Source organism: Cherax quadricarinatus, chromosome 68 (assembly GCF_038502225.1).
Source record: "Cherax quadricarinatus isolate ZL_2023a chromosome 68, ASM3850222v1, whole genome shotgun sequence".
NCBI classification, from domain to species: domain Eukaryota; kingdom Metazoa; phylum Arthropoda; class Malacostraca; order Decapoda; family Parastacidae; genus Cherax; species Cherax quadricarinatus.
The window spans coordinates 9,423,183-9,445,895 of NC_091359.1; the positions used below are offsets into that span (position 1 = coordinate 9,423,183).

Below are 22,713 nucleotides of genomic sequence, written 5' to 3' on the forward strand. Positions count from 1 at the left end.
TCAGACACTCCCTAAAGAGGGAGCCAAGGCCGGGCCACCACTTGGAAAAGGCCCGGGCCGGGAGAATACCGGCTAATCTTTAATAATAATAATAATAATAATAATAACAGCTGCCAAGTAACATCAAGTGTGACACATGGATGTTACTGTCGACAACGGCTCAACATTAACCACCGTCCACATAAGACTCATCCACGACAGACTAGCGAGTATATCAAGGAACCTGCAAGCCAATGTTACTTAACATTCACCAGTGTTACCAATCACCAATATTAACATTCGCCAAGAAACAATCCTTATATAATCACTTTCATCCACAATCCCTTCACACTTCGTAAGGCTTTAAAACACCTAATTTATTAACAAACAATCAGCTTCGTGTATAACTACATTTAAGAGAACCTAACAGGAAGCCGGATGTAAATCCGATATATACTCCATTGGATACCCAAGAGGCAATCGCAATACAACACTGGAATTATCCAGCCATTAGGTGATGAAAATTTAACATCCATTCGCTAATTAAGACGCATAAATGAATTAACAACTAATAATTGTGAGATCTGAGATGTGTCTGGAGCTAAAATTGCGAGTGACTTCACATTAAATGTGTATCTGAAGCAACAAGAAAATAATCACCAGTTATTCCTGCTAAAGCACTTACACCGAGACACTACCGAGAAACACCAAATTTTCAATTTCAGGAAGCGGTAATAAATGGCCAGCAACAGGGAGGTGGCTCCAGAGAAAAAATCAGAAATTCTGTTATATTTTTATATACTTGAAGGAGGGAGGGAGGAAAAGGAAGAGGAGAAAGACGAAGAAGAGAAAGAAGAGGAGAAGGATATAAGGAAATGGGGAGAACGAGGGAAACTAGGATAAACTGGTTTGTGTATATCTTTATCCAAACATCTTGCACAAACCTGCTAAAATACATTCAAAGCACCAACTCTCACTAACAGGGCGTGTCTAATGCAAGAGCACCACACAGTGACGAGCTGTTTCTCCTGTAACGGAACAAGCAGTCTCCATTAAAGTAGCTTATCTCAGACGGAGACGTGGATGATGTCCACTTCTTATGCGACTCGGTCCCTGTCATGAGTGAAGAATTTAAGTTGCACTTTCGAACTGTGGGTGCTTGGGGGTTCAAAGATGATGGAAAAAACCTATACACACTTATGTATTCCTAAAAAGAAGCTACAAGGCGTTCACGGAAGTTGGGGGGAAAAAATACCGTACCATTCACCTTTTTAAGTCTGTATCCAAGGCAGGTGTGGGACCGGACTTAGCAAGCCAGAAATCCTAAGAGAGCAGCAGGGGACCTGAACCCTTACTGTGTTCCTCGACAAGGCTTAGTTTCCAACTACATCCCCCCTATCCCATACCATCTGCTTCTTTCCAGACATTCCCACCTGAATTTTAATATGCGGGACACACTCCATATTTTGCCAAGGAAAAACATAAAATAACTTGGAGAGCAAGCCAGACCCGCAAGGAAACTCCTGTGAGTAAAATAATCCACCAGTAAATACCTTGAGTAGTCCTGAGAGAAAGAGAATAAATAAAGATGAAATCTTTAATGTCCCAAACCGAGTTTCGAACACTGAAACGTTTGTTACTGAAACTTGGCTGAAAGATTTACTGGTAAATATCAAACATCTCGAATACCTGGTGAAGCATTTACTGGTCAATTTTAAACCTTTCTAATTCCTAGATGAAACAATTGTTGAAGCATTTGTTGATGAGCACTAAACATTTCCAGCAAGAAAATTTTAGTACAGCTACGACCTCATCTCTCACTGTATTACACTACTATATTAATGTTAACAAAAAGACATATATTCCTCCCTCAGATGCCTGACGTACTTCGTATATTGTCATGCTGAGGTACATAGAATATCTACTCTCATAAATATGAATATGTGCATGTGATACCATCTGTTCCTTACTTGCGAGCAAGCGAGCGAGCGAAAGATAATGACAGCATAACGATGTCAACAAGATAAAGTCAGCTGATCAAATGAAAATGCTGGCCCAGAGATGGCTCCAACTTCATCCTGTTCCCTGATGTAGGTAACAGCTCTTAGCTTGCCAATAAAGTTAGCAATCCTTAACCTGTAAATAGCTTGTCAATAAAGCTAGGGATCCTTAATCTTGTCAAACCCTGTGTAAAGAAAGACAGACGGTGTGTGTGTGTGTGTGTGTGTGTGTGTGTGTGTGTGTGTGTGTGTGTGTGTGTGTGTGTGTGTGTGTGTGTGTGTGTGTGTGTGTGTGTGTGCGCGCGCGCGCCATTTGCTATTTTTGGTAGCAAACCAGCCCAAGAAACTGGCCTCTGTGTAATGTAACACAGCTTAGCCCTGCCCACATTACCACGGGTCAGTCTGCACTTACTGGGTACTGTTTAGTACAAGTGAAGTACAATTTGTTTTATGTGTTCTGGCTGACAAGTGCGAGGCTAGTGCAACTATGTTTACTAAATCATATAATGTACTTATCAAATGTTGAGAACTTGTTGTGATAATGAACATGCAGTGTTCCAACATATATGTATTTACATATATGTATATACGGTGTTAAATATATATTATACCATTCCCATACGCTTTTTTTTCTCTCCTCAATACAATTTGCGTTGCCTCGCTACGTAATGGTGATGTCTTCATAAAAATTCATTTCAAATGTGTACGTTTCATCCCAACTCTGCTGGAATGAAACCTTTGAAGCTCCCGTAGCTGACAAACCATTAATGAAATAACTGACGATATTCTCATTGCCCAAATGAAGTCTGCCTCTCAGGTTGACAGCTTCGAACACAGCGTGTGAAATCCATCCAGAATGACGAAAGATGACAGGGAAACATAGCTACCTTTGGTTCCAATTATATAACTATAATATAAAATAGAGTAGCAGCACATTCCTGATTTATCCAGTTACACTAAATAAAAAAAGTGTCCTAAAGTTTCTTGGAAAAGTAGTGAAAAAGATATAATCCTGCAGGTGAAGGTGGCATCCAACGGGTGACCAACTGACACAGAACACGTTACAGAAATAAGACGTGTGTGTGTGTGTGTGTGTGTGTGTGTGTGTGTGTGTGTGTGTGTGTGTGTGTGTGTGTGTACTCACCTAATTCACCTAACTGTGGTTGCAGGGGTAGAGACTCAGTTCCTGGCCCCGCCTCTTCACTGATCGCTACTAGGTCCTCCCTCTCTCTGCTTCCTGAGGTTTGTTATACCTCGTCTTAAAGCTATGTATGGTTCCTGCCTCCACTACATCACCTGCTAGGCTATTCCACTTCCTGACAACTCTATGACTGAAGAAATACTTCCTAACGTCCCTGTGACTCGTACAAGTCTTCAGCTTCCAATTGTGACCCCTTGTTTCTGTGTCCCCTCTCTGGAACAACCTGTCTCTGTCCACCTTATCTATTCCACGCAGTATTTTGTATGTCGTTATCATGTCTCCCCTGACCCTCCTGTCCTCCAATGTCGTCAGTCCGATTTCCCTCAACCTTTCTTCGTAGGACATTCACCTGAGCTCCGGAACTAGCCTTGTTGCAAACCTTTGCACTTTCTCTAATTTCTTGACGTGCTTGACCAGGTGTGGGTTCCAAACTGGTGCTGCATACTCCAGCATGGGCCTGATGTACACAGTGTACAGTGCGTTGAACGATTCCTTACTAAGGTATCGGAACGCTATTCTCAGGTTTGCCAGGCGCCCATATGCTGTAGCAGTTATCTGGTTGATGTGTGACTCCGGAGACGTGCTCGGTGTTATGGTCACCCCAATATCTTTCTCCTGCAGGGAGGTTTGCAGTCCTTGGCCACCTAGTCTATACTCTGTCTGCGGTCTTCTTTGCCCTTCTCCGATCTTCATGACTTTGCACTTGGCAGGGTTGAATTCAAGAAGCCAGTTGCTGGACCATGTGTCCAGCCTGTCCAGGTCTCTTTGAAGTCCTGCCTGATCCTCATCTGATTTAATTCTCTTCATTAACTGTGTGTGTGTGTGTGTGTGTGTGTGTGTGTGTGTGTGTGTGTGTGTGTGGTGTAGGTAAAATTTGCCAATTAGCAAGAACTCATTTAAAATTAATTCCATTCTAAAAAAATTTTCTTATACGTTTAAAGATATACTTTTTTTTTTTTTTGCATTTATGTTAATATAAAAATTAATAATTTTATCAAAAGAACCTTAGAAAACTTACCTAACCTTATTATAACAAGCGCAATTTAATTTATCCTAATGCAACTAAATATATTTTAGATAAGTTTGCAATAATTTAATAATAAACAAACACAATGAAATATATTTTTTTTTCGCTAGGTTCAGAATGATGTTTGCGAAATTATTGCATACACAAATATTTGCTTGCCTTATTCGGCAAGAAGAGCGTTGCTATTTCAGCGAAAATAGCAAGTTTTACCTATTCTGCACGACATTTATATAATGATAAGACTGCGAGGAGAGAAGGAACCAGCAAGGTTTAAGTAAATGTGAACTGGAACACCAAGAAAATGAAACAAATAAGGCTACAGGAGAATAGTCCATGAAACTATGAGAAAACATTTAAAGAATAGGAGAGAAATGGTCGATTACCCACATGTAGAATGACAAAGGCAAGAAGCACCAACACTTAGGAAAAAAAACTACAAAAAGTGGAGGATGGCAGAAAAAGAAGAAAGAAGAACCAGAAATAAGTTCGCCAGGGTGAGAAGAGATGAATAATAACATAAGAATAATTTAACAAAATAAAGCTAAATCAGAATCAAAACTGCTACAAAATCATACAAGAAAGAAGACAACGCTAAAATAATAGGTAATAATACCATAGAAGAAAACAAAACTCACAAAAAGCCAAAAGTCTGTGAGGATCTAAAAAAAAAAAATTATGGGGATCTTGTGAAATTAGGGACAACACTGGAAAGATAAATAAGTTGGATCAAAGGAGTGTCAGAACACCATCCACAGTAACCGAATAACCTCTGCAAGGAATGCTCGTTCAGCAAATCTAATAAAAGCTTTCAGGAGTTTCAACAAGTAGTTAGACATTACCCTTTCTACTACACATAGTAGACGCATCTTAAAGAGTATGAAGCACTAGTATGTACTACCTTTCACCTGATACACCATGTTATAAAACTGGAATAAATTAAAAAGAATGTAACGAAATTAGTCACAATGTCATAAATGTTAGTATACTGTCATTATATCATCATCATTGTCATTAGTCAGTTATGACGGTTGGTGGGGCTGTGTCCCCTGTGACCTCCTCAGATTCATATCCTGCACATGCCTGAGAGTCTGCAGTTCACTTGATAGCAGGCTACCGTCGAAGGTAGACATAGCTTGGCAGAGCCTTATATATCTCCACAATACACGCTACCAGGGCAAGTGCCAATATTATTTCAACCCTCCATCAAACCCACAACATCCGAATTTAGGAAAATGAGATGTAAGGAGAAGCTTATTGAAGTGAACCTGACGACATTACAGATTTGAAGAACCAGCAGACACATTATAATCACATACAAAATACTTCGAGGACTTTACAGGGTGGACAGGGATAGGCTGTCCGAGAGACGCGGCAACAGGTACAAAAGGGTAAAGATGGAAGCTAAAGACATTTCTTCAGCCTACGGGTTGGCAGAATGACCTGGACCCAGTAGTAGTGGAGGCAGGCTCCATACATAGTTTCAAGACTAGGAGGGAGCAAATGACAAATTAAGAGGCAGTCCCAGGAACTGACTCAACCCTTGTAAATGCACACACAGGTTAATACAAATAAACGATTGACGCGCGCACGCGCACACACTCCTTTGAGCGGTCAATACTACACTGACGTCACGATTCACCACACTATGATTCGTGTAGGTTAAGGAAATATCTTCCAGAAGAACAGGGTTTAAAACGTAATCCAAGTCAATATTTTAGACAACAAATAAAGTGTAAATCGCAGAAGTCAGCAATATATAGTCGCATTAGTAAATCGCGAGAGAGTCAATTTACAAAACAATCAATATGGCTGATGGTTGTGACTAGGCACAGCCATTAGGTGACACAAATCCACACTCCCCTCTTACTCGCTTCCCTTCCTTATTTCACCTCACCCAACTTTACTGCACAAATCTATGTTTTAGCTATCTCTGACACTTTCAAGGATATATACACCCTGGAGTGTGTACTTCTCACTGTTTAAAATACAATGAGAGTGTATTTTAATCCCTGTTTTAGGGAATAAGACAACAGGCAGCCTTTATAACTCTCGTATAATCGATAGACTTTAAACTCCATAACCAATCATCCTGTCTGCATTAGGAGTGAAAAAGCCCAATATTTTATTTAATACATTTCATAACTGTACATACGTGCTTTAAACAAATTTGTCCCCGAGAAGTCTACAGTGTCGGTACAACACCTAAAATAAATGTAGACTACTCCGGGACAATATATTATATATATATATATATATATATATATATATATATATATATATATATATATATATATATATATATATATATATATATGTCGTGCCGAATATGTAAAACTGGTCAATTAGCAAGAACTCATTTAAAATTAAGTCCTTTCTAAAATTTTCTCTTATACGTTTAAAGATATATTTTTTTCATTAATGTTGATGTAAAAATTTATAATTTTGCACCAAAAGGAACATAGAAAACTTACCTAACCTTATTATAACAATAGCAATTTATTTTAGCCTAATCCAACTAAATATATTTTAGATTTGTTTATAATAATTTAATACTAAACAAACACAGTGAAATATATTTTTTTCGTTAGGTTCAGAATGATTTTGGCGAAATTATTGCATACGCAAATTTTCACTTGTCCTATATGACTAGATGAACGTTGCTATTTAAGCCAAGATCGCAAGTTCTGCCTATTCGGCACGACATATATATATACATATATATATATATGTCGTGCCGAATAGGCAGAACTTGCGATCTTGGCTTAAATAGCAACGTTCATCTTGCCATATAGGACAAGTGAAAATTTGTGTATGCAATAATTTCGCCAAAATCATTCTGAACCTAACGAAAAAAATATATTTCACTGTGTTTGTTTAGTATTAAATTACTGTAAACAAATCTAAAATATATTTAGTTGGGTTAGGCTAAAATAAATTGTTCTTGTTATAATAAGGTTAGGTAAGTTTTCTAAGATTCTTTTGGAGCAAAATTAAAAACTTTTACATTAACATTAATGAAAAAAATATATCTTTAAACGTATAAGAGAAAATTTTAGAAAGGACTTAATTTTAAATGAGTTCTTGCTAATTGACCAGTTTTACATATTCGGCACGACATTATATATATATATATATATATATATATATATATATATATATATATATATATATATATATATATATATATATATATATATATATATATATATATATATATATATATATATATATATATATATATATATGGGGAAGTGGAATAAGAATCTTTCCTCCGTAAGCCATGCGTGTTGTAAAAGTCAACTAAAATGCCGGGAACAATGGGCTAGTAACCCCTTTTCCTGTAAAGATTACTAAAAAGAATAAGAAGAAAATTGTTTTCTTTCTTTTTTTGAGTCACCCTGCCTCGGTGGGAGACGGCCGACTTGTTGAAAAAAAAAAAATTATATATATATATATATATATATATATATATATATATATATATATATATATATATATATATATATATATATATATTCTTTCTTCTTTCAACATACCGGCCGTATCCCACCGAGGCAGGGTGGCCCAAAAGAAAAAACTAAAGTTTCTCTTTTTAAATTTAGTAATATATACAGGAGAAGAGGTTACTAGCCCCTTGCTCCCGGCATTTTAGTCGCCTCTTACAACACGCATGGCTTACGGAGGAAGAATTCTGTTCCACGAAAAAAATATATTTCGTTGTGTTTGTTTATTATTACAATATTGTAAATTTATCTAAAATATATTTAGTTGGATTAGGCTAAATTAAATTACGCTTGTTATAATAAGGTTATGTAAGTTTTTTAAGATTTTTTGATACAAAATTATTAATTCTTTCTTTAACATAAATGGAAAAAAATATATACATGTATTTAAACTTACAAGAGAAAATTTTAGGTAGGACTTAATTTTAAACGAGGTTTTGCCAATTGACCAGTATTATCTACTCGGCACATTATATTTTATATATATATATATATATATGCAATAAGATCACAGTAAACAGGTGATTTTAAAATATGCAAAACAACCACTGTGAAAGAGTAGTGAAATTCCAAGCGCTTTCGTGACTACTCACATTGTGAAGGAACTATATAGTTCCTTGACAATGTGAGTAGTCACGAAAGCGCTTGGAACTTCACTACTTTTTCGCAGTGGTTGTTTTGTGTATATATATATATATATATATATATATATATATATATATATATATATATATATATATATATATATATATATATATATATATATATATATATATATATATATATATATATATATATATATACACGGTATATTCAATAATGGGATCCCATTTCTGTTATTCTAGACAAAGTCGTTTCCCTGAACGAATCTGCCCGGACTTCCTACTCATTTCTGCAACACTGCAAGCTCCTGATGATGTGTTGATTGCAACGCGAAAAGTCTAGAGTTATCATTCAATTCCCCCTGTAATTAATTTGCATAATATATATAAATGCATTACTTCTGCTACGCAGCCATACCCCAGAATAAGTATGGGCGCCTAGTCGAGGCTAGGCAGTGTATCCCACATCCCGGAGCACCAGGCTTATGATACGTTATTTCATCAAATCCTGCCACGTGCAATGAACTTCGAATGAGATTTCGGAATGCTTAACAATTCGCAAATGGGTGAATTTATTTAGAAACATTCTCTCTCAGTCCACAACAGGATTTTAACCTGCACACAAAGCTGATAATTTTCCAGACAGTTCACAAATGGCTAGAAATTAATTAATGATAATCTAAGTACGTCTAACCTAAATTATGCATGTAGAGAAATTAGGTTAGTTACATATGTTACTTACATGTAGAAAAATATTATAAGTCTTGACTTATCATTTTTAAAATGTTACTTCTGTAACCATCTAACGAACATAAGCAAAGTGCGTTCCTCCTGGCCGTCGATACCAACCACTCACCTTGGAACCTCAAGACACACACTAGCCTAAGAAATACTTCATGTCCCAGCACCACGTCCCTTGATATCTTGAGTTTGACGCTTTTGATACAGGTCCCAGATCCATTATATAAGGTCTATAGCCCCACTCCCCCACCCCCTTTCTTTCAAACTGGAGGAATAAGGAAACTGGATTTAATTTAGTAAAACTAATGGAAATTAGACCACCACCACCTTTTCTCAGATCAAACATAGTTACCTGTATGGTCCTGACTGGTTCAGCGTTTTTATAATGATCATATTAATAAACCCAACACAGTCGTTGTAGATTAATAAAACAAACTTGGGTATAGGTGATAAAAAAAACGAACACAGTGTAAAGGACATGTAACATTTGATGTACAAATGAATCATCTGCTATTAATAAAGGGTTCTATATACCGCTTGTGTGTCTTGTTTACAAAAACAAACTTTCGAAGGTCAAGAGAGGCCTGAGCTTGCTACCATCTGCAGCTCATAAAACTGCCATCCCCACGAGCCCCTTTGAGGCGGGGTAGATGGCAGACCAGAGGCCTAGCTTCTCTCTACGAGCCCCGTGAGGGCGGGGAATGTGGCTAGGCCTGGGGACACTTAGTACCAAAGATGAGGAGGTACTGTACCTCCTCCCATGGAAGACTTAAGTCTCGAGACACTCCCCAGATAGGGAGCCAAGGGCGGGTCACCACTACTTGGAAAAGACCCGGGCCGGGAGAATACCGGCGAATAAAAAAAAAAAAAAAAAAAAAAAAAAACTTTCACTTTCGTGCAATTTCGAGTTCACCTACCTGAGTGATTTATTTGGCCGCGATGTTTTTGTTGGTGTCGCTGATGAAGATGGTTGTGGGTGTCGGTGAAAATTGTTGTTGGTGTTGCTGGTGAAGATGGTTGTTGGTGTCTCTGGTAAAGATGATTGTTGGTGTCGCTGGTGAAGATGGTTGTCGGAGTCGTTGGTGGAGGAGTGTGTTGGAGTCGCTGGTTGGTGTTAAAAAATCCCTGGGATCATGCTTCTCTTGCCCCTTCCACAAACATTTTCACCGGCCGTCGCTCCCAAAAAACAGCTGATATTCTCTTTGGCCAGAGTGAAAAGTGTCACTGTCTGGGGGTGCCTTACAAAAAGTTAAGATTGTGTTCTCGTGCTACTACTGCTGGGTTAACGTCTGAGGGCCACTCTCCAATAAGGATCACATTAAGTAAAATAATTCCCGTGATATGGTTTTCCTTGAAAGTCGTGTTCGCCTCACTGGATGAAGATTCTTCAAACCAAATAAATTATTTACATGAGATGTTTCTCTTCTCTAATAGTTTAAATGCCGATGGCAAAAAAATTAAATATATATTTCCACTGTTTTCATGAGTGGCATACCAGAGTGTTCAAGGCTCTGGTTATAAAAAAGTTAAAAAAACCCATCAAAGGCAAAGTCTGTATTTACAATAATTGGCAGATTTACCTTATAAATGTAACTTATTTGCCCCGTAAAAAGGAAAAATGCGATTCTTCACTTTCGAGAGTTTTAAATTACAAACAACTAATGTTTTTGAACTATAGGATGATATGTACAGATCACAAAGAGGCAGTAAGTATTGTGTACAAACAAGTCCCGTTTCAAGAAAGATGCATAGGAACTAGACTTGAGCTCTCCATAGACGCCGTACGTTCTCTCTAAAAGGTCGAGCACACAACGTACCAGCTGCATACAAATCGAAAGCACTGAAGTGCTTTCATGCAAACTGAGCACAAATCATCCCGAAAAACTGTCTCAGAAAACTTCCTGAATAAAACACTCACAAAAACTCCAGCAAAAGAGAGGCACAAAGGAGAGCTGAGCTGTAAAGAGCCCAGCTGTTCAAATGTTGCATAGGATGTTTTAGGGAAGGAAATACCCCACTGTGTGGAAGATCAGTGGCGGTGAGGGTGGTGGTGAGTTGACGAGCAGACGACAAGGTCATTTCCTCCACATAATGACAGGCACTTGAGGGTCTTGACTACTAATGTGACAGAGGGAACAGCCAAGTCAAAAACAGTTGCATTTTTCTTTTAGCAGAGGTTGTACAACCACTACATGACTGCTGCCTCTTTGATTTTTACTTACAAAATCCGTATTAAACAAAGTTTTATATTATACAACTTGAAGGAGTCTTTACAACTGCTGTTCCTCCACGCGGGATTTAATCACTGTCAAAGTTTGCTATGAAGTTGGGCAAACTTTTTTTTAGCACTAATTTATCTTTAATGGAAAACTATTGCGCTGGCACTTGCCTTCAAAATAGTACTGCAAATTTTCTTGTACAATATATTCACAACCAAACAAGTGTGTAAAGTAACTGAGCTTCTGCTGTCTTCAAGAAGCTTAGTGTAAACATCAAAATTACCAACATTGGACCAAACAATCGTGATTAACGTTCGCTGTGAAACAACAATTTTATCGCTAACAGCGATAGTACACAAAACAGCGCACCACTTTAAAACTCTCCATCAAGGAACCCGGTATTTCCTGTCACCACCGAATGTATATGGCATTCGCACTCAAGAAAATCAAAACCCCGGAAAAACACAAACAGTTTACAAAATCCAAAGCCTGCCCATGACCTTCCAGTACCACACACACACTCATCCTGGATCGTGCCTATGGCTGTCCAGCCTCACATTGTCTTTCCACAGAGCATTCAAGTGCCACTCCAGTAATGTCTACGCGGCCCCATGTGGCTCTCTCTCTCTCTCCCTCTTGGAACGGCCGGGCCAGGAATGGGCCAGCGTGAGGGAGGCCAGGGACTTTGTAAGGTGAGGCACCGTTCCAGGCCGCTGGAAACCGTGGCTGGGGAGGTTGCGGGCGGTCGCTGGATACTGGAACGGTGTAAAGTGCAAGCCGTCCCACTGAAGCATAAACCATTTTGTTTTATCGCTGACAACACTCATTTGTATCGACTATGGTTCATATCCCGCAATTATATCTTCACACCGCCGCTGCCTTCAATTTCGCTTTTATTTTTGGAGCCTCAGTTGGTGTGGTCGGTCGGAGAACGAAATAATCAATGGTCGAGGCTATTATTACCATAAATACTACGCGCTCGCGGCCTCCGTCGATGATCACAATCATTGTAGTTAACAATGACAACACTTAGGACCTGCCCCTCCCACCCTCGTATCCCATCCTAACAATTAGTTTCTTAGGTTTAAAGCTTAACGACTTCACGTGACTCATTAAGGAGTGAGGGAAAACCGGGTAATAAGTAGGGTTATGGTTGTTCAGACACCCAGGAACCATTAGCCTGTTACTGCCCGCACTACCATCTAGCGGACTGAGGCTAAACACCATGTTCCTGGGGTCTGATTTGCTTTAATTTCTACTCCTGGTCGTATTAACCTTACCTGGTGTGGGTTGAAGTTTGCAGAATCACTTCACCTCCACTTTTCTCCTGATCAGGTAAGGTGATTTACCAGGAGTATTTTTGATCATTGTTTCTTATTTTCCTGGTTACCAGTAAAGACACTGAATTAGAATATCACTCTTCGTCTTTCTTCAATATTATACTTGCCTAACTCTTATGTAACCAGTGCTATTTTCTTTGTCAGTTCTGCTGCTGGCCTGGTCAACCAGGGTAGACGCTAGTAACTGGAGCAAGATCCTGGTCTACTGGACGTAGTGGGACATTACACTTACTCCTCACCTTGCATATCTGAAGTGTGGTCCTACAACTAAGTGGTGACAGGATTTTCCAGAACATCGGACGAATACCTCCAGCCAGGATAACCTCCACCATTTCTTCAAACATCTGAAGACCATCCTGGGCATTATATACTCCTGCCCTAACATCATACCAGAACCACAACGGCCAAATTTTATTTTCATTTAATTTTAATTAAAAGCCTTAGAAAACTATCTTCCTTGTTTATCCTCGAGTCGTTCACTTGTTTATTTTTCCATTGTTTTTGTTCAGGTGAAAGGCGTTTCCCTGACAAGGTTGCATTAGGATATGCATTTTGCGTATCATAAATACCGTTGCTATTTAAGCCAAAATATCAAGTTTTACCTGCTGTATAGCCCTTGTGGCTTAGCGCTTCTTTTTGATTATAATAATAATAATCAAGTTTTACCTATTCGGCACGACAAATATATATAAAACTTGCGATTTTGGCTTAAATAGCTATGCTCTTCTTGCCTAATAACTCAAGCGAAAATTTGTGTAAGAAATAATTTGGCAAAAATCATTCTGAAGCTAACGAAAAAAATATATTGCATTGTTTATTATTAAATTATTGTAAACTTATCTACAATATATTTAGTTGGATTAGGCTAAATTAAATTGCGCTTATTATAATAAGGTAAAGTTAAGTAAGGTTCTTTTGGCAAAAAATCATTAATTTTTACGTAAACATAAATGAAAAAATTAACTTTAAACGTATAAGAGAAAAACTTTAAAAAAAAATTTACCTATTCGGCACGACGTACATATTACATAATGGAAAAAAAAATACTGAAAAGTAGTGAACCTCTGAGCACATTCGTGATTTCTCACATTTTCAAGGACCTGTAAAAATAACTGAACAGTAGGTTTACAGTGTCACTACACACTCCAGTACACACAATGATAACACTTCTCCAACAGTGTCGCTACACTCCAGCACACACGATGATGACAACACTTCTCCAACAGTGTCACTACACCCTCCAGCACACACAATGATGACAACACTTCTCCAACAGTATCACTACACACTCCAGCACACACACAATGATAACACTTCTCCAACAGTGTCACTATACCTTCCAGGGGGCGCACACACACACACACACACACACACACACACACACACACACACACACACACACACACACACACACACACACACACACACACACACACACGCTGATGACATTTCTCTTACGAAATTTATTTCATTCCTAGAGAAGCGCCAAACCCGTAACGCTCATACAACACTCGGAAAATGGAAGGTAATCATCTTTAATCAAATGGAAGGATATGATAGCTCTAATTCGTTGGATCAAGAGCCCTTCACCGGCATCAAGGCAACCCCCAATGAAGGGGAATTTTAATTAAAATATCTTGCCAATATCAAACTCCAATTGCGTACTGGCCGCGATGTATTTTCATTTATTTCGTTGCCTCTGGCATTTATACACAAATTCAATATCGTATTCCCGCAGTTACCAAATTTCTTAGTAATAAACTGATACATGCCTGAATATATGTGTGTGTATTATTTATGTATGTATACAGTAAGCTCTCTGTATAATGCGATCTTTTATTGACTATGTTTCGCCCACACAGTGGGTTTTATTAAGTCACAACAGATGACGATAAAGCACTGTGTGGGTGAAACATTCAATAATGGATTCCATTATACTGCATTTGTGTCTATTTTTCCATCGTGTCGGTATTTTATACCATTCATCTCCAGTTCCTCTATACAGTGTGATTTTTAGTAAATGTGGTTAAAAAAAAAAAGTTTATTCAAAATTAAACAGCCAGTAGACAGAGCTACTCAATTCTGCATGCACGTTTTCAACTTAATTTGATAAATCACACTACAGAAAAGCTTATTGCAGCTGATGAACACGTATATAGAAACTAGCAGGTAATACATGATCCGTCTTATTGTCAACATGACGGATGAACTGAAGGTTGGACAGTCGGAAGAACGGACGTAAACACTGACAAACATACAAGAGAAAGGAACAGACGAATGGAACATAAAACAGATGGAAGAACGGACAAAATAATAATAATATTTATTTCTTCAAGCACAAGGTATACAGACCTAGCTGACATCAATAACACTTCTATGTAGAAAGTTCCTTGTTACGCAGAGTATTTCGGGCAAATTAGGTAAATTTTGTCCCCACGATGTGGCCTACACCAGTCGACTGATATCCAGGTACCTATTTAACTGATGAGTGAACATGAACAGCAGGTGCCTTAAGGAAACACATCATGTTTCTACCTGTACCGGGGATCGAACCACGGACCTCTGTGTGTGAGCTGAATGTGCTAGCTATCCAGCTATGGAAAAACGAATAGAAGAAAGGATGGACAGGCGGAAGAACGGACAGATTGAAGAATGGACAGGCGGATGAACTGACATATGGAAGAACAGACAGGTGGAAGAACAGACAGAAGAGCTAGCGGACACTGTTGACTCACAGTACAGACACCGGCGTGGGGGGGGGGGACCGGGAGAAAAGGACGTTGTGGGAAGTAAATTGTGAAATTTGGAAAGGAAAAAAAAAAGAAAGGAAGATGAAAAGAGAAGTATGAAACAGAGAAGGCAAAATCTGGTGAGAGATGAAAAACAGATGAAGTGGAAAAAATGAAAATTAAAAATATTTAGAATTTAAAGATGGAGAGAGAGAGGAAAGGGGGAGGAATATTGAAAGGGAAATCGGGGAGGGACTAGATTGCTAGTGAGGAAGGGCGATGGATAGAGAGGAGAGGGGAGATATAGAGAGGGGGGAAGGTGAAGACAAACTGCTTACTCAGCATAAATTTCAGAAAGCGATGGTGGTGATGCGTGTGTCAGTGAGAAGAGCTTGCTCGTAGAGAACACCCTGAAGCAATGTAGAAGGGAGAGAGGTGGAGGTAGAGAGGTGGAAGTGTGGAGGTAGACAGGTGGAAGTGTGGAGGTAGAGGTGGAGAGGTCGAGGTGGAAAGGAGGGAAATCAAATGGTGAGGAGCGTAAAGATGAGCGAGAAGAAAAGGGGAGGGAGGGAGAGAAGAACGAGTGAGAGAGAAAGGGACAAAGGAAGAGAGGGGTGAGAGACTCAAGAGTGGAGTAAGAGGGAAAAGAAGGTGAGGGGAGATAAAATAACGGGAAGACAGAGAGGGGAGGCCATACTGTTTACCCTCAATAAATGACAAAAAAAAAACTTATCATAATATGGTAAAACGGCTACGTTTACCTTGAATATTTCTGTGAAGTAACTATCACCTCTCCTAAGTGACAAGTACGAGAGTGGCGATAATATGAAGTGTCAAGAGAGAGAGAGACGGGCATAAAGCAACAACTTCATTCTGAATATTAAAATGGTATAAAATACGGACAGGTTGTTAGGTAAGACACATGCAACAGTTAGGTGTCTTACCTAACAACTTCATTCTGTCTGTACCCTTCTCCAGAACATCACTTCATCTGACATCATTTATTCCCAGGATGACACGAGTCTGGAACACATTCATACAGCATAATGATGTCAACGAGATAAAGTTAGTTGGTCAAATGAAAATGCTGGCCCACAGATGGCTCCAACTTCACCCTGTTCCCTACTTGTATGTTTCATAACAATAAAAATACTTTCACATGAGCTGATGTAGGTAACAGCTCTTAGCTTGTCAATAAAGTTAGGAATCCTTAACCTGTAAATAGCTCACCAATAAAGTTAGGAATCCTTAACCTGTAAATAGCTTATCAATAAAGCTAGGGATCCTTACCTAACCTTGTCAAACCCTGTGTAAAAAAAAAAAAAAGAGAGAGAGACTACTGACAGTGTAGTGTAGCTACAGTGTTCTGTGCTGTTTACATTGCTTTGTTGAAGGACGGTTGGAGTCTTAGTGTTCTAATGCTAATCAAATTCAACTTGCTCACGGCTTAACGAATATATTTGGAATTAATTAACAGATTAATGTTAGGATGGTTAGACTGATTAGTTTGGACAAAGTAGGTCTGTAGTGTTTTTTTATCCTTAGATATTAGCACTAGCAGGTTCTCTACACATATGCTGCTATGTATGATAATCTATGTAACTTTATTTGTGTATACCTGAATAAACTTACTTAATCAATGTCAAGGGCTATCGTGATATCAACAGTGTTATATAGCTTAGTTGGTCGTTCCGAAATTAGAAAATGGTCACTGACAGATCTAATATAGAAAATGGACGATAGGAAACTATAGTAAAAATATATAAATGTAAAGCGAAGAAAACTTTAAACGAATATTAACCCAGAATAATCTAAGAATGTTATGCAATGTGATTAATTCTGTTAGGGTGATATATTTATTACATGCTTGCTTACTTACCTTTCGGGTTATCCTAGGTAATTTACACATGTTACTAAGAAAAATGTTGGTAAAAATTACCGAAAATATGTTAGATAAAAGAATATAGCCTTTTACCTAACATATTGTCGGTAATTTTACCAACATTATTACAGTTGTGTCCTTTCACCTATGTTACTATGATACCTTTTGTTATTGTATTTATGTGTACCTGTACCTAAATACAAACTTACTAGGTGAACAGGAGCAACAGTCCCTTATGTCTCTCCTAGCACAGGAGCAACAGGCCCTTATGTCTCTCCTAGCACAGGAGCAACAGGCCCTTATGTCTCTCCTAGCACAGAAGCAACAGCCCCTTATGTCTCTCCTAGCACAGGAGCAACAGGCCCTTATGTCTCTCCTAGCACAGGAGCAACAGCCCCTTATGTCTCTCCTAGCACAGGAGCAACAGGTCCCTATGTCTCTCCTAGCACAGGTGCAACAGGCCCTCATGTCTCTCCTAGCACAGGAGCAACAGGCCCTCATGTCTCTCCTAGCACAGGAGCAACAGAGCCTTATGTCTCTCCTAGCACAGGAGCAACAGAGCCTTATGTCTCTCCTAGCACAGGAGCAACAGAGCCTTATGTCTCTCCTAGCACAGGAGCAACAGGTCCCTATGTCTCTCCTAGCACAGGTGCAACAGGCCCTCATGTCTCTCCTAGCACAGGAGCAACAGGCCCTCATGTCTCTCCTAGCACAGGAGCAACAGAGCCTTATGTCTCTCCTAGCACAGGAGCAACAGGTCCTTATGTCTCTCCTAGCACAGGAGCAACAGGCCCTTATGTCTCTCCTAGCACAGGAGCAACAGCCCTATGGAAAATTTTCTAGGGTGCTTACCTGTATGTACCTCAACATTATATACATACCAGTAATCTCATTGGGAGACAATCATATTGTTTACCGTAGTCACCCCGTGTAGACATGTGAGAAAACTTAACCACCCCTGGTCGCACCAAGTGGTCCCCTCGACCTCACAATCTTATCCATATCTATCCGAGACCAGTATGGATTGGGTAGCACCCACAAGTACGGTGCTACTAATTAATTGTGGACTGTATAGATTATATTAGTTTAGCTGAATGAAGGGGAGGGGGGTAGGATACACCTGGATACATCCATCAAGGAAAACATTTGTACATAATCCCACCACTTACCAGATGTTCTCTGGTGATCACTTGAGGTAGCTGGATCACTCATAACCTATCTAATTATAACATAACACTACTGGCCAGCATAAGTTTGTTATAACTAGAAGGGTTACTTAACTGTGGGTGATTGATACTCCTTATTTCTTCCATTCACCATCTCAGTTTCGATGTCCTGCTACACCGACACGGTTCTCATTCCGGCAGGACGAGGTATCCGTCGGTTTGTCCCGGTTAGAAGTCGTGATTCTATAAATCTCCATTATCCCCGGTACGAGAGTCACACGTTCACTCGGAGCAAGGCGCTCTATTTCACATCCCGCATTCTCTTAACTCAATGTTATTATCACTGATTACATTACCATTCACAAGACGATTTAACGTCTCATAACTATTACACAAATTAGAGGTCACTCCATTGAGATCTGAGGCCGATGAGCGAGGATTAACACAGGGGTATGTCCCCTGGACACTCACCCTGGCCGTGCACCTGCCACCCGCTCCTACTCTTATCACCCATTTTACCAATCTACCACCGTGGTCCCGTAAATCACGTTCCCTCACTCTCCACCAGGAACAGTTACGACACTTCTTATTATGAAATGAGGCCTATATTAATCCTTAGGCCGCCGTGAATGTCAATTTCGTGGTTCCATGCTTTCTCAGCTTCTTCACCCCATTCAAAACAATCCGCGCCTCTCCCCCCCGCACATCCGCGCATGCGCAAAGGGAACTCTTGGTTCTACTCTTATTTTCAAATACATTTTTGACCCATATAGACACATTAAACACCTATTAGGCACTATAGTTTCGGAAAATCAAAAAATTTTCCACAAGCCCCTTATGTCTCTCCTAGCACAGGAGCAACAGGCCGTTACGTCTCTCCTAGCACAGGAGCAACAGGGCCTTATGTCTCTCCTAGCACAGGAGCAACAGGTCCTTATGTCTCTCCTAGCACAGGAGCAACAGGTCCTTATGTCTCTCCTAGCACAGGAGCAACAGGTCCTTATGTCTCTCCTAGCACAGGAGCAACAGGCCCTTATGTCTCTCCTAGTACAGGAGCAACAGGTCCTTATGTCTCTCCTAGCACAGGAGCAACAGGTCCTTATGTCTCTCCTAGCACAGGAGCAACAGGTCCTTATGTCTCTCCTAGCACAAGAGCAACAGGGCCTTATGTCTCTCCTAGCACAGGAGCAACAGGTCCTTATGTCTCTCCTAGCACAGGAGCAACAGGCCCTTATGTCTCTCCTAGCACAGAAGCAACAGGTCCTTATGTCTCTCCTAGCACAGGAGCAACAGGCCCTTATGTCTCTCCTAGTACAGGAGCAACAGGTCCTTATGTCTCTCCTAGCACAGGAGCAACAGGTCCTTATGTCTCTCCTAGCACAGGAGCAACAGATTCTTATGTCTCTCCTAGCACAGGAGCAACAGGCCCTTATGTCTCTCCTAGCACAGGAGCAACAGGTCCTTATGTCTCTCCTAGCACAGGAGCAACAGGCCCTTATGTCTCTCCTAGTACAGGAGCAACAGGTCCTTATGTCTCTCCTAGCACAGGAGCAACAGGTCCTTATGTCTCTCCTAGCACAGGAGCAACAGATTCTTATGTCTCTCCTAGCACAGGAGCAACAGGCCCTTATGTCTCTCCTAGCACAGGAGCAACAGGTCCTTATGTCTCTCCTAGCACAGGAGCAACAGGCCCTTATGTCTCTCCTAGCACAGGAGCAACAGGTCCTTATGTCTCTCCTAGCACAGGAGCAACAGGTCCTTATGTCTCTCCTAGCACAGGAGCAACAGGCCTTTATGCCTCTCCTAGCACAGGAGCAACAGGTCCTTATGTCTCTCCTAGCACAGGAGCAACAGGCCCTTATGTCTCTCCTAGCACAGGAGCAACAGGCCCTTATGTCTCTCCTAGCACAGGAGCAACAGGCCCTTATGTCTCTCCTAGCAAAGGAGCAACAGGCCCTTATGTCTCTCCTAGCACAGGAGCAACAGGCCCTTATGTCTCTCCTAGCACAGGAGCAACAGGCCCTTATGTCTCTCCTAGCAAAGGAGCAACAGGCCCTTATGTCTCTTCTAGCAAAGGAGCAACAGGCCCTTATGTCTCTCCTAGCACAGGAGCAACAGGCCCTTATGTCTCTCCTAGCAAAGGAGCAACAGGCCCTTATGTCTCTTCTAGCACAGGAGCAACAGGCCCTTATGTTTCTCCTAGCACAGGAGCAACAGGCCCTTATGTCTCTCCTAGCACAGGAGCAACAGGCAATTGTCTCTCTTCTAGCACAGGAGCAACAGGCCCTTGTGTCTCTTCTAGCACAGGAGCAACAGGCCCTTGTGTCTCTTCTAGCACAGGAGCAACAGGCCCTTGTGTCCTTCTAACACAGGAGCAACAGGCCCTTGTGTCTCTTCTAGCACAGGAGCAACAGGCCCTTGTGTCTCTTCTAGCACAGGATCAACAGGCCCTTATGTCTCTCCTAGCACAGGAGCAACAGGCCCTTGTTTCTCTTCTAGCACAGGAGCAACAGGCCCTTGTGTCTCTTCTAGCACAGGAGCAACAGGCCCTTGTGTCTCTTCTAGCACAGGAGCAACATGCCCTTGTCTCTCTTCTAGCATAGGAGCAACAGGCCCTTGTGTCTCTTCTAGCACAAAAGCAACAGGCCCTTGTGTCTCTTCTAGCACAGGAGCAACAGGCCCTTGTGTCTCTTCTAGCACAGGAGCAACAGGCCCTTGTGTCTCTTCTAGCACAGGAGCAACAGGCCCTTGTGTCTCTTCTAGCACAGGAGCAACAGGCCCTGGTCTCTCTTCTAGCACAAAAGCAACAGGCCCTTGTGTCTCTTCTAGCACAGGAGCAACAGGCCCTTGTGTCTCTTCTAGCAAAGGAGCAACAGGCCCTTATGTCTCTCCTAGCACAGGAGCAACAGGCCCTTATGTCTCTCCTAGCACAGGAGCAACAGGCCCTTATGTCTCTCCTAGCACAGGAGCAACAGGCCCTTGTGTCTCTTCTAGCACAGGAGCAACAGGCCCTTGTGTCTCTTCTAGCACAGGAGCAACAGGCCCTTGTGTCTCTTCTAGCACAGGAGCAACAGGCCCTTGTGTCTCTTCTAGCACAGGAGCAACAGGCCCTTGTGTCTCTTCTAGCACAGGAGCAACAGGCCCTGGTCTCTCTTCTAGCACAAAAGCAACAGGCCCTTGTTTCTCTTCTAGCATAGGAGCAACAGGCCCTTGTGTCTCTTCTAGCACAGGAGCAACAGGCCCTTACGTCTCTCCTAGCACTGGAGCAACAGGCCTTTGTGTCTCTTCTAGCACAAAAGCAACAGGCCCTTACGTCTCTCCTAGCACAGGAGCAACAGGCCCTTGTGTCTTCTAGCACAAAAGCAACAGGCCCTTACGTCTCTCCTAGCACAGGAGCAACAGGCCCTTACGTCTCTCCTAGCACAGGAGCAACAGGCCCTTATGTCTCTTCTAGCACAAAAGCAACAGGCCCTTACGTCTCTCCTAGCACAGGAGCAACAGGCCCTTGTGTCTCTTCTAGCACAAAAGCAACAAGCCGTTACGTCTCTCCTAGCACTAGGATTGAACTCAGATCCTGTTAATTGTGATCTGAACGCTTGACCACTGAGTAACGAAATGCGGTCAAGTTATTTCAAACTTCTAACACCACTTAGAATAATAACGAGATGCTCAAAACGTACCTTATCATTTGTACTTCTGTCTGACTTCGAATCTTGTCTGCTGGAGCTTCCGTCTAAAAAAAAAATATATATATATATATATTAGAATACATATTACTATAAAATCTCATTGAAAAATAATTTATACAAAAAATAAATAAATATGATAATGAAAATCGCGACAAAGAAAGACAGTTAAATGTGACACATATTTGCACACAAAATAATAAGCTTTTATTGCAGTGACTCGTGAATTCTTAAAAAAAGAGATTGATGAGTAAGACACATGTGCAACAATTACATAGTCCGGAACATGCTGTTCCAGACTCTGGAACAAAACTCTTCTCCAGGCTGAGGGACTGATTACATCGTCTTCACATCTCTACAGGTTCTGCTAACTCTTTTGTACTCGACTGAAGAAGCCTACTGTGTAGGCGAAACGTTTCGGAATAAAGATACCTAATTGTTCCACATGTGTCTTACTCATCAACCTGTCGGTATTATATATCATTTTCATATTTACTCATGTTACAGACAAATTACATTTCTGTCTGTCTGTCTGTCTGTCTGTCTGTGTCTCTCCCTCCCTCCCTCTCTCTCTCTCTCGTTTTTTAAATATTTTATCACACGTTCTATATTTTTCATGCAGTGTTTCGTTTTTCCCC

The 22,713-nt window shown here is 40.6% G+C and overlaps 1 protein-coding gene across 4 annotated transcripts in view; it reads right to left on the minus strand.

Moving 5' to 3' along the window:
* The window catches only part of LOC128697766 (pleckstrin homology domain-containing family G member 5), a 1,323,529-nt gene that overhangs the window by 834,864 nt on the left and 465,952 nt on the right, over positions 1 to 22,713 (minus strand). For all 4 annotated transcript variants that reach the window (XM_070099658.1, XM_070099659.1, XM_070099660.1 and 1 more), the window contains one exon: positions 22,070 to 22,122. In XM_070099658.1, coding sequence (XP_069955759.1) covers positions 22,070 to 22,122 — 53 coding nt within the window. The remainder of the gene's footprint in view (positions 1 to 22,069; positions 22,123 to 22,713) is intronic.